Source organism: Bacillus rossius, chromosome 18 (genome assembly GCF_032445375.1).
Source record: "Bacillus rossius redtenbacheri isolate Brsri chromosome 18, Brsri_v3, whole genome shotgun sequence".
Classification (NCBI taxonomy): Eukaryota; Metazoa; Arthropoda; class Insecta; order Phasmatodea; family Bacillidae; genus Bacillus; species Bacillus rossius.
Genome location: NC_086345.1, coordinates 1,602,876 through 1,615,568, shown reverse-complemented (window position 1 = coordinate 1,615,568; position 12,693 = coordinate 1,602,876). Strand labels below are relative to the sequence as shown.

General features: G+C 43.7%; 1 protein-coding gene across 2 annotated transcripts in view; it reads left to right on the top strand.

Moving 5' to 3' along the window:
* The window catches only part of LOC134541171 (xanthine dehydrogenase-like), a 296,422-nt gene that overhangs the window by 102,030 nt on the left and 181,699 nt on the right, over window positions 1-12,693 (top strand). For both annotated transcript variants that reach the window (XM_063384402.1, XM_063384401.1), the window contains exons 12-14: window positions 4,850-4,963; window positions 7,496-7,619; window positions 7,700-7,775. In XM_063384402.1, coding sequence (XP_063240472.1) covers window positions 4,850-4,963; window positions 7,496-7,619; window positions 7,700-7,775 — 314 coding nt within the window. The remainder of the gene's footprint in view (window positions 1-4,849; window positions 4,964-7,495; window positions 7,620-7,699; window positions 7,776-12,693) is intronic.

The window sequence follows — 12,693 nt, the reverse complement described above, 5'->3', positions numbered from 1 at the left end:
TAGGACTTAACTGCAAATTTTCAGTGATACGCACAAGGTCTACAGCGCTAAACTTTCGGTATGTTATTAAGCATAGTCGACTCTACCACTGTGCAAAAATTCAGCTTTGGACAAATTTTTCACGAGACACTCTTTTGCCAGTAAATACACCATTTTTAAGTGGTGAAACGGATTATCCGGGTTTTTTTTATGGGCATTCAATTATCCGGGCATCAGAAGGTCCCAATTAACAAGGATAATCGAGAGTTTACTGTACTTAAATTCAAGTGAATGCTTCGTGACGAAATGAGATCCAAATGATTAATCCTGTAAAGTAGGGCGCTTCGCTCGTACTTGCAGAACTTTGTTGTAATTCATTATAAAATATAAATTGTTCTCAGAAGCGATAACCAAATCTGACGTTGTGTAAAAGCAGAAATAAATAAAAATTTATGGCGTTGCATGAATGCGAAGGTATCGTATTCACTCCTATTGACGCTGCAGGGACTAGGCTTACCAGACACTGATAATAAAAAAGGAGGACATTCATCTCGCAAAAGGAGGACATTTCACTAAAAAGGAGGACAATATTTTTTTTAAAAAGCCATGAATTAATTACAATGGAGTACGATATTTTACAATGTTTTGGCATTAATACAGTTTCAGTATAAAGAATCAAACAAACTACGCATATACAGCATGTTAAAAACACGTTTTTTATGTGATATTTATTTTGAATACAATGGATCATGTGAATAAAAAAGTACATCAATCCTATACAAAAAAACACATGTTCAAAAAGTGAATAACCCAGTATAAACACACTACATCCAAAACGCAACATAATATTACATATACCACACAAAATAACATATCTTCTTATGTATAACAAATTAATGTTATAGTTTGTTGCAGGAACACCAATAAGTTTAATATTTACATAATTAGCAGACATATGCATTTAATATTTTTCAGATGAACTAATTTTGTTTAAGATTTTAGGGTTCTTAAGCAGATGTGAGTAAAAGTTTTCGCAGGTTGTTTCTTTGAAGTTGTAAACTACTGTGGTGATGGATTTGACAGTTTCTGGTAGAAGTCGGTTTCTCTCCTTTGTACACTGACTACTTATCATGGAAAACATTCCTTCAACTGATGAATTGTGTCCTAATATAGAGAAAAAAAAATAGAAAAAAAATTCACATATTTTCAAAAGTTCTGAGAATTGGTCTGAATTAGTGCATTCACTAAAAAATGTTTTCCATATCACATCCAAACTCCCATCAAAGAAACTTTCATCTTGTTCCTTGAGGAATTCTGTCAAATGACAGTACTGATCAAAAAGTCTGACATCATCGACATCAATACACTTGTTCTTCAAATATGTAATGCTTGGTAACAAATCGTCGAATTCAATATTTCGTCTGTATTTCAAGTACATCCACTTGAAACACTGAAATTCGCGGTATCCCGCGGGCGGCGAGCTGTCCGAGCGACTCCTGCGCTGCGCACTGCTGGTGGCAACTGCTGCGATCTCTTGCCGCAATATCGCGGCCATTTCCCCGATCTTCGCGGACATCAGGGCCGCCATCTTGTCCACCATCACCTCCATGGAGGACACTGCAGCCGCCTGCGGCTGGGGATTGGTATCTGCAATGGCATCGGCCAGGTCGGCCAACGCATCCAATGATGCGTTAGTCTGCGTGGCCAGAATCGCTTGGGTAGGCGATGGAAGCCGACCCAGCCATAAGGATCGCAGGAGGTCATCTGGGATAGCTGTCCCTGCCAGGCCGCGGAGGTGTCGGAGGAACTGGGATGGACGCCGATCGCCCATCTCTTCGGTCTCCAGCAGCTGCTTAGCTTTCCTCGCTTGCGAAGCACTTAGCCTCTTGACCAGCTCCGTTCTCAGTTTCTCATATTTGCCCGTGGCTGGCGGTTGCGTGAGGATGTCGCGCACCTCGGTAGCATAACGGGAGTCCAGGTTGCCCGCCACGTAATGAAATTTCGTACTGTCTGCGGTTATTCCTGCAATCGCGAACTGGTTTTCGACTTGCGCGAACCACATCTCGGGATCTGTGGACCAGAACGGCGGGATGCGAACCGCCACCCGATCCACCGCCGCAGTAGGAGGTACTGTGTCTGGGTCTGGCATGGTTTCCGCGGTGGTCCCGAACCGCCCAAGTCGCACTACTCACGTGAGGGGGGTTCGCGCCGCGTGTGTTGGGGCGAACGCGCGAGGTGGCGCGGTAGCACCGCGGTCGCGCGAGGTGGCGCGGTAGCTCCGCGGTCGCACTAGGTTTCCGCGGTGGTCCCGAACCGCCCAAGTCGCACTACTCACGTGTGGGAGGTCTCGCGCCGCGTGTGTTGGCGCGAACGCGCGAGGCGGCGCGGTAGCTCCGTGGTCGTACTATTCGCGGTCGCGGGCGCGTAGCGCGTGTGCGCCGTCGCTCAGGCGCCTCCGCGCAAAACGCGACCCGAACCCGCCTGGAGATCACGTCGGGGTCACCACTGTAGCCTCGTGGCTACGGACTGTGATCGGGACGAGTAGGATCGCATTTCAATGAAACACAGTATAGTTGGAGGCGTCCTTTATTGGCGGCAGCGAGAACGCGTACAAAATGCTATGACCAACCCTGTGCGCGTGGCTGTGTTCCGAGCCGGACTGGCCCGCCTCTCGGGTCTTCCTCTCGCTGCGTGCCAGACCCCCCAGGGCGGGGGTGGCCTGCCGGCCTAACGGTACTCCTGGGGGGGGGGGGGGGGGCGCGCATCCTGCCAGCTGTACGCTCGCCCGCAGGGAACCCGTGAAGCCGGAGGGCTCCGGTCATCGCTGCAGGCAGCAGCGACCACGGCCGCTACACCCTTGTTCTTCAAATATGTAATGCTTGGTAACAAATCGTCGAATTCAATATTTCGTCTGTATTTCAAGTACATCCACTTGAAACACTGAAATTCTTCTAAATTTGTTGTCCATTTTTCTAAATAGTTTATGCATGCTTCATACAGAATCTGACATTCACCTAAAAAATCAGAACAGTGTTCTTCCGTACACAATCTGGCTTGTTTGCAATTATTAATCAGTTCTCTCACTTTCAAAGGAACAAAGGTGTGACGGTGCCTTTCTTTGAGGCAATGAAGTGTTGCCTCCAGATGGTTAACAACTTCCAAAATACAATTCCTTGTTCAGCACACCAAAGTTAACGTTTGCATTGTCTCCAGAATACGCAACACATTTCGAGGCAAGGCCATATTTTTCTAAGGTCATCAAAATAAAATTAGTTATAGTATCTGACTGTTCGTTTTCTAGGGCTTGTATTTCAATTACCTTGGTTTTTGTCCCGCCTTCTTTCCAATCAAAATATTGAATAAGAATGGGAAATATCTTCATTGTCCATGGTTGCTGGCGTCTGTAGCGACACCAAAACATGAAATACTTCCCAATGTCTCAACAACAATGTCGATTGCATGAGGAGAAATGACTTTTCGAATAATTGCTTCCGCTTTAGTTCTAGCACAATTAATATTTTTTGCAGTTTTCGAGTGTCCAAAAATTTTTCTGTTCAGGCTAGACGTACAATCCATTGACTTAAAAGAATGGCGGTGCTTAATAGTGTGAAATGCCAATGCTCCTTCTGCGGCGCTTACATTACTGTTTACTTCATTTACAAAATAAGAACTTACTGTCGTAGTTGATGAAGAGCTGCGAACAATTTTCCTGTGTTTCTCACTACTCACGTGGCGTTCCAAGTCTGTAGAACCTTTATTCGCTACCGAAACGTAACAATCGCACTACACACACTTAGCTTCATGTTCAGTTCTTCCACAAACAAAATTTGGGAATTTAGTTTTTAAAGTGTCACTAAATTTACACTTTCTTTTAGACATTGTTTCACACTACTATAAGTTAGCGCCGCATTAATGCATAAACAATTAGAAAATGATGTGGCTTTTACAAACGCAGAAACGACTTGTGGACTTGCGGTTGTTACACCACAGAATTCATCGATTCAACACAAACTAAGCATGCGCTGTGTCCTGCGTGTACGCGTTGAGCTGGCCGTTCATAGTTCATCCTCCTGCCATCTATAATTATTTACAATAAACTTGCAACACACCACACGTGCTTCTGAATGTGCTGCTACCTTTCAAGCTGTTATAGAACTACTTACTAGTGGGGTGACTGCGGACAGCGCATTAGCGCGCACAGCGCGCTTTACACAGAATGTAGCTGCAGGAATTATCTAACTTTATAAAAAGCCGGACATTTTGGAGCATTTAGGAAAATCCGGCCGGACGCAAAAAAATACATAAAAAGGAGGACATGTCCTCCTTTTGCCGGACGTCTGGTAACCCTAGCAGGGACCGCTCTATGTTTTCCCTCCCCCCGGTGTAGAAAATGTGATTACCTCCTCCTCTCCTCAACACACAACAGCAATACACCTACCAGGCATTATTTGGTTTGCAACCGTGTACACTACAAGTTATATTATCAGTTATACTTTATCAAAACCCATGTACATGCCAGTGTTTAAGTGTACATTTTAATTCACGGTCTTTACTCATGTCAGTAACATATTCTTCAAGGATCAGTGGAAACACAAGATATTAAATATATCTTCAACTGTGCAACATGGCAACTACGCAACAGGCCGCCCAAAAACTCACTAGAAACAGAGTTACAAAGATCATTATTTTAATAATAATTATAGGTAATAGGTAAAATCAAAATATTGGTAGATACTGTGCAATTACTTTTTAAATCTACATTTTATTTCACAGTTATTCTAGTCCAAAAACTGCTCTTCCCGCCCCCTCTAACCCGGCGATAAGTCCGTGTGTGGCTGAGACACGTGTTGCAGCAGAGGTGACTGTCCAGGCGGTGGGACGAGGCGGCTCTGGAGGACATCTATACGGCTCTGCTGCAGGACCTGCGGCTGCCTCCTGGCGCTCCTGGCGGCATGGCGCGGTACCGCATGTCGCTGTCTCTCAGGTAACCTCGCCACGGTGGTAGCCGGTAGCCATTAGTCAGCAGCCAGTAGCCAGTAGCCAGTAGCCAGCAGTCAGCAGCCAGGTGCCAGTAACCAGTAGCCAGTAGCTCGTATCCAGTAGCCGGTAGCCAGTAGCAATTAGTCAGTAGCCAGTAGCCATTAGTCAGTAGCCATTAGCCGGTAGCCAGCAGCCAGCAGCGAGTAGCCGGTAGCCAGGTGCCGGTATCCTGCAGCCAGTAGCCTGCAGCATGTAGCCAGCAGCCAGTAGCTAGTAGCCAGTAGTCAATAGCCAGTAGCCAGCTGCCGGTAGCCAGAAACCAGTAGCCAGTAGCCGGTAGCCAGGTGCCGGTATCCTGCAGCCAGTAGCCTGCAGCATGTAGCCAGCAGCCAGTAGCTAGTAGCCAGTAGTCAATAGTCAGTAGCCAGCAGCCGGTTGCCAGAAACCAGTAGCCAGTAGCCATTTGTCAGTAGCCAGTAGCCAGTATCTGGTAGCCAGTAGCCAGTAGCTCCAGCCAGTAGCCGGTAGCCAGTAGCCAGCAGCCAGCAGCCAGTAGTCAGCAGCCAGTAGCCAGTAGCCAGTATCCGGTAGCCAGTAGCCAGCAGCCAGTATCCAGTAGCAATAAGCCAGTATACATTAGTCAGTTACCAGTAGCCTGCAGCCAGTATCCAGCAGCCAGTATCCTGTAGCCGGTAGCTAGTAGCCAGAAGCCAGCAGCCAGTAGCCAGTAGCCAGTAGCCGGTATCTAGCAGCCAGTAACTAGTAGCCAGTAGCCAGAAACCAGTAGCCAGCAGCCAGTAGCCAGCAGCCAGCAGCCAGCAGCCAATAGCCAGCAGCCAGTAGCCAGCTGCCAGCAGCCAGCAGTCAGCAGCCAGTAGCCAGGTGCCAGTAACCAGTAACCAGTAGCCAGTAGCCTGCAGCCAGTAGCCAGCAGCCAGTCGCCAGTAGATATTATCCAGTAGCTAGTATCCAGTAGCCAGTAGCCAGTAGCCAGTAGCCGGTACCTAGTATCTGGTAGCCAGTAGCCAGTAGCCGGTAGCTAGTAGCTGGTAGCCAGTAGCCAGTATCCAGTATCCAGTATCCAGTAGCCAGTAGCCAGTAGCCAGTAGCCGGTAGCTAGTAGCTGGTAGCCAGTAGCCAGTAGCCAGTAGCCGGTACCTAGTAGCTGGTAGCCAGTAGCCAGTATCCAGTATCCAGTAGCCAGTAGCCAGTATCCAGTAGCAATAAGCCAGTAAACATTAGTCAGTTACCAGTAGCCTGCAGCCAGTATCCAGCAGCCAGTATCCTGTAGCCGGTAGCTAGTAGCCAGAAGCCAGCAGCCAGTAGCCAGTAGCCAGAAGCCAGTATATAGCAGCCAGTAACTAGTAGCCAGTAGCCAGAAACCAGTAGCCAGCAGCCAGTAGCCAGCAGCCAGCAGCCAGTAGCCAGCAGCCAGTAGCCAGCTGCCAGCAGCCAGCAGTCAGCAGCCAGTAGCCAGGTGCCAGTAACCAGTAACCAGTAGCCAGTAGCCTGCAGCCAGTAGCCAGCAGCCAGTCGCCAGTAGCCATTATCCAGTAGCTAGTATCCAGTAGCCAGTAGCCAGTAGACAGTAGCCGGTACCTAGTAGCTGGTAGCCAGTAGCCAGTAGCCAGTAGCCGGTAGCTAGTAGCTGGTAGCCAGTAGCCAGTATCCAGTATCCAGTAGCCAGTAGCCAGTAGCCGGTACCTAGTAGCTGGTAGCCAGTAGCCAGTATCCAGTATCCAGTAGCCAGTAGCCAGTATCCAGTAGCAATAAGCCAGTATACATTAGTCAGTTACCAGTAGCCTGCAGCCAGTATCCAGCAGCCAGTATTCTGTAGCCGGTAGCTAGTAGCCAGAAGCCAGCAGCCAGTAGCCAGGTGCCAGTAACCAGTAACCAGTAGCCAGTAGCCTGCAGCCAGTAGCCAGCAGCCAGTCGCCAGTAGCCATTATCCAGTAGCTAGTATCCAGTAGCCAGTAGCCAGTAGCCGGTACCTAGTAGCTGGTAGCCAGTAGCCAGTAGCCAGTAGCCAGCAGCCAGTATCCAGTAGCAATAAGCCAGTATACATTAGTCAGTTACCAGTAGCCTGCAGCCAGTATCCAGCAGCCAGTATCAGTAGCCGGTAGCTAGTAGCCAGAAGCCAGCAGCCAGTAGCCAGTAGCCAGTAGCCGGTATCTAGCAGCCAGTAACTAGTAGCCAGTAGCCAGAAACCAGTAGCCAGCAGCCAGTAGCCAGCAGCCAGCAGCCAGCAGTCAGCAGCCAGTAGCCAGGTGCCAGTAACCAGTAACCAGTAGCCAGTAGCCTGCAGCCAGTAGCCAGCAGCCAGTCGCCAGTAGCCATTATCCAGTAGCTAGTATCCAGTAGCCAGTAGCCAGTAGCCAGTAGCCGGTACCTAGTAGCTGGTAGCCAGTAGCCAGTAGCCAGTACCCGGTAGCTAGTAGCTGGTAGCCAGTAGCCAGTAGCCGGTAGCCGGTAGCTAGTAGCTGGTAGCCAGTAGCCAGAGCTCCGTGCTGGTCAGTGAAGCAGCCTGTTCTGCCAGTCTGTTCTTGAAGGCCTTCCTCGCCATCAGCGAGGACATGGGTTGCGCGCTGGACCCGGCCCAACGTAGCGGCGGCTCCGGCCTCCAAGCCGAGCCCCTGAGCAGCTCCCAGTACTTCACAGTGGTGAGTTCCGAGTGGCCAGAGGACCACACACTGTTCCCGGACCTGTCGGAGAATAATACAACCTGCTGGCATGGTTGCAGGCGCCTCCAGGGCAGAAGGACAGTGACGTGGTTGGACGGCCGCTGCCTCACAAGTCAGCTGCGCAGCAAGCTACAGGTACATTATCAGTAAATACTCAGCAACCAGTCTCTATTACACACACTTGTACACAAACATGTGCTGCCACATTTTATTTTCTGCCAGGGTTGCGATTGCTTGTATTGTGTTTGTTTTATGTAGTTATTGGCTTCTCTGCCTCCAGACATTGGCGTAGAACCCTGGGGGGGGGGGACCCCTGGAATTAAGAAGCATTTTGAGCTTGCAAAAATGTGATATGTTTGAATAACATAAATGGTAAAACTAGTAATATAGAAAAGGGGCTCCGGGGACACGGGTTTTGGGTGTGGTGACTGGTGCTGACCGAGCTCTGACGTCAAGGCGGCCATCATGGATGACCTAGACGTTGAACATTGACCTTCAAAATTAGCCAAAATCGCCATAATTCGCCAAAAATCACCAAAATTTCCATTTTTTTGGAGAAAAATCTACCAAAAATTCACAAAAAAATTTACAATTGGAAAATAAGGATTTCGAAGAACTCAAAATAATTTTGCCTTAGAAAGAACACAATGTCCTAAAAGAGGCTTAAGCATCCATGTCTAAAGCCTCTTATAAGCCTCTGATGTCATCTAGAATTATGACCGCCATATTGTATTATGAAATCACTATTGCAATTTCCGTTACGGTCGCCATCTTGAAAATCCGTAAAATTTATGTTAGAAAATCGGGAACAAATTTAAAATTATATAAAAAAAATATTCAATTGAATTTAATAGTAAAAATTAAAAGAATATATTTATGAAAAAAATTATAAAAAGTACACTTAAATCATGCTGCAAGGAGTCCTAGGTTCGAACCCAGCGAGGTCAAAAAAATGGCGACAGGTCCTTCCTCCACGGAGGTCACAAGCAGACTGACCTCCAACCACTTATGTTAAAGTATATATATCGTCAGCTAGTATGAAAATCTTGAAAATCTATATTTTATTTAAAAAAGTTTTAAAATTAATAAAAAAAAATAATTTAATGAAAATCTCAACAAAAACCGCTGCATGTTTCGTTACGACCGCCATATTGAAAATCCGTAATTTCCATGTAATGCTATAAATTCGGGAAAAATTCCAAAGTTTATTTAAAAAATTGGCTACTTCAAATGTTTAGATATTTAAACGATTTCGGTCCTCGGTTATATTTCCAGCGAGAGTAAACCAGTAATTAATTATTGATGTATTAAAAAAATTCTCAATAAAAAGTAATCAAAATGTGTTATGGCAAAACCGACATTTGGAAATATGTCACCACTGTATCAATAATCGTTACGGACGCCATCTTGAATATCTCAAATTATTATCCGATTTTTTGGGAAAAGTACAAAATTTATCAAAAAATTAACTTATTGGAATACTGATTGATAAGATCGATTCCCGTCCTTAGTTGGAAACCGGTAAGAGCAAATACTAAAAAAAAAAATGACAGATCCTACTTCCACGGAAGCCACCTAGACTGACCTTTCTCCACTAATTCCAAGGTATATATCGTCAACTGGTATGATGTCATGTCCGCTACCTTGTCTTCGTCCACTGGAGGCCACCATCTTTTTTTCGTCTGCTAGTGTGCTGACGCCATGTTAGTATAATTTTCTGTTCACCATACCATTGACCTCAACTGTTTACATTGAACTTAGATCTTGAACTTTGACTTTGACCTTGACCATGAAATTTTACATTGACCTTGACCTTCAAATTTGACCTTGACATTGCAATTATACTTGACCTTGAAAATTGACTTTGACCTTGAATTTTGATTTGACCTTGACGACCATCATGGATCCGACATTTTGTGTTCAGTACATGCTACCAAGAGGTACATTGCCACCATCTTGTTATCGTCTGCTAGAGGACACCATTTTGTGTGTGTACTCGTCTTATTGTCCGATTGTACTCGTCCGATTGTGCGTCCTTTTCTAATAATGTGCTTCCTTTTTCGTCGAATGAGTATCCTATTGTGATTCTGTTTTGTGGAATTTGCTCCCTCTATGTCGAATCTTCTTCCGATTGTGCTTCCTTTATGTTTATTGTGCGAAGTAAAATCTGTAGTGACTGAATATTTACTAGGTAGTTAAAAACCTCTTGATGTTTCCAAAATATTTTTCAAGGTCTCTTGGTCCTTTAGTATGTATAAAAAATTTCAAGGTGGTCAAATTGACTGTAATTTGCTAAAGACGAAGAAGGTCTAGAGGTCCGGAAATGAATATCCTATATGTCTGATATTGTTCATGGCTCAGACTCGTGGTCCAGAGACGCTTGGCCTTTATGTATGGCTTTGTACATGATCGATTTAAAGGTTATTCAGATTATCAAAAAAACTAGATTTACATGTTAGTTAATCCGACAACGTATTTAATTCGTCGGACAGGTATATTGTCATTAGTTTTATTTTTGTAGAGTGAATGATTAATAAACTCCGCGAAAGGTAATTGAAAAAAGAATATAAAATTTATTTAATATTTAGTTACATTTGTTCACTGGTCAAGTATCAAACGAAGGTCAGGAACTGATCGAATCAATTTGTAAATTGATTGTAATTTTTTTTGATGAGTTTTGGATTTTTTCCCGAATCTCTAGCTAAATAATTATACGATTCCAAGATGGCGTCCAAATTTCCGGTTGGTGGGAACCTCAGTAATAATAAATGATTCCTGCACTCTAGTGGGTTTGAATAAAACTAGCATGATGGTAATGCACTCTATAAGACGAGTACACACACAAGATTGTGTCCTCCAGCAGTCGAAAACAAGATGGTGGCCTCCAGTGGACGAAGACAAGGTAGCGGACATGACATCATACCAATTGACGATATATACCTTGGAATTAGTGGAGAAAGGTCAGTCTAGGTGGCTTCCGTGGAAGTAGGATCTGTCATTTTTTTTTTAGTTTTTGCTCTTACCGGTTTCCAACTAAGGACGGGAATCGATCTAATCAATCAGTATTCCAATAAGTTAATTTTTTGATGAATTTTGAACTTTTCCCATAAAATCGGATAATAATTGAGATTTTCAAGATGGCGTCCGTAACGATAATTGATACTGTGGTGACATAATTCAAAATGTCGGGTGTGCCATAAGACATTTTGATTACTTTTAATTGAGAATTTTTTAAATACATCAATTAATTACTGGTTTACTCTCGCCGGAAATATAATTGAGGACCGAACTCGTTTAAATAACTAAACATTTGAAGTAGCCAATTTTTAAAATAATCTTTGGAATTTTTCCCGAATTTCTAGCATTGAAATTACGTATTTACAAGATAGCGGTCGTAACGAAACATGCAACGGTTTTTGTTAAGATTTTCATTAAAAATTTTTTTATTTTATAAATTTTAAAACTTTTTTCATTAAAATCTAATAATAAATATAGATTTTTAAGTTTTTCATACTAGCTGACGATATATATACTTTGACATAAGTGGTGGGAGGTCAGTCTGCTTGTGACCTCCGTGGAGGAAGGACCTGTCGCAATTTTTTTTGACCTCGCTGGGTTCTAACCGTGGACTCCTTGCTGCATGATTTAAGTGTACTTTTTTATAATTTTTTTAAAAATATTTTTTATTAAATTTTTACCATTCAATTCAATTGAATATTTTTTTAAATTTAATTTTTTAATTTTTTCCCGATTTTCTAACATACATTTTACGGATTTTCAAGATGGCGACCGTAATGGAAATTGCAATGGTGATTTCATAATCCAATACGGCGGTCATAATTCTAGATGACGTCAGAGGCTTATTAGAAGCTTTAGACATGAATGCTTAAGCCTCTTATAGGACATTGTGTTCTTTCCAAGGCAAAATTATTTTGAGTACTTCGAAATCCTAATTTTCAAATTGTAAAAAGTTTTGTGAATTTTTGGCCGGGTTTTTTTCCAAAAAAAAAAGAAGGAAATTTTGGTGATTTTTGGCGAATTATGGCGATTTTGGCTAATTTTGAAGGTCATAGTTCAAGGTCAATGTCATCCAAGATGGCCGCCGGGACGTCAAAGATTGACGTGACGTCAGAACTTGGTCAGAACCAGTCACTACATCCAGAACCCGTGTACCCGGAGACCCTTTTCTATTCTACTAAAACTGTATTTACAACATACCAGCATCCATCCAGCGATGACTTGTGTTAGTCAAAACCCATCTTCAAAACTCTCGGGCAACGCGGAACCCCCCCCCCCCAACCCCCCTAAGGGGAATTGCCTTGCCTCCAGGTTAGTCAAACTATTTAAGATCCATTTAAAATTGCATTCAAATGTAAATTAATATGTAATCTACCCTAAAGGAAAAAGTGTGACCTCGTCTCTTGCATACATGCGCACCGCGTCACAGCACATCCACGAGTCCTTCTTGCGCCCAACACTTCACCTTTCGCTCAGTGTGTGTCGCTCCTACCTGTGGTTTAGCGCGGCCCACCGTAGTGCAGGCGGCTGCTCTCATAACAGGTCCCGCGTCTCCCGCTAAACTCCCGCTTACTTTTAAAACTCATTGTAATAAAGTTCATCTGTTACTTAAAATTAAAGAAAATAAATATTTTAATTATAACTAAATGTTCATAATATTTACACTAACAAAATAAATTTAAAAGAAATCCTCAAATAAATAAAAAATAATTTAATAAACTTGACACAATGCAAGTTCATGATAAAATGTAATCAGCATATAATATAAAAAATGAGTTTTTTTTTGCGCAAGAAGCCAAAAATCTTGTTGAGTCAGGGACCTGCCACAAATTTTCCCACCACATGTTTAATTTTTTTTTTAAATTTTTGTCAAACAATCTTAAGAGTTAAAATGCCAGTGACTAACTTTTGCTCAAGAAATACAACACCGCATTGATATTCAAAACATAAACGAAACAGATGATTTACTTACTTCCGAAAACACTAAACAAGGGAAGTACACTAAATAGCACTAACAAGAGCACTAGCAATAACA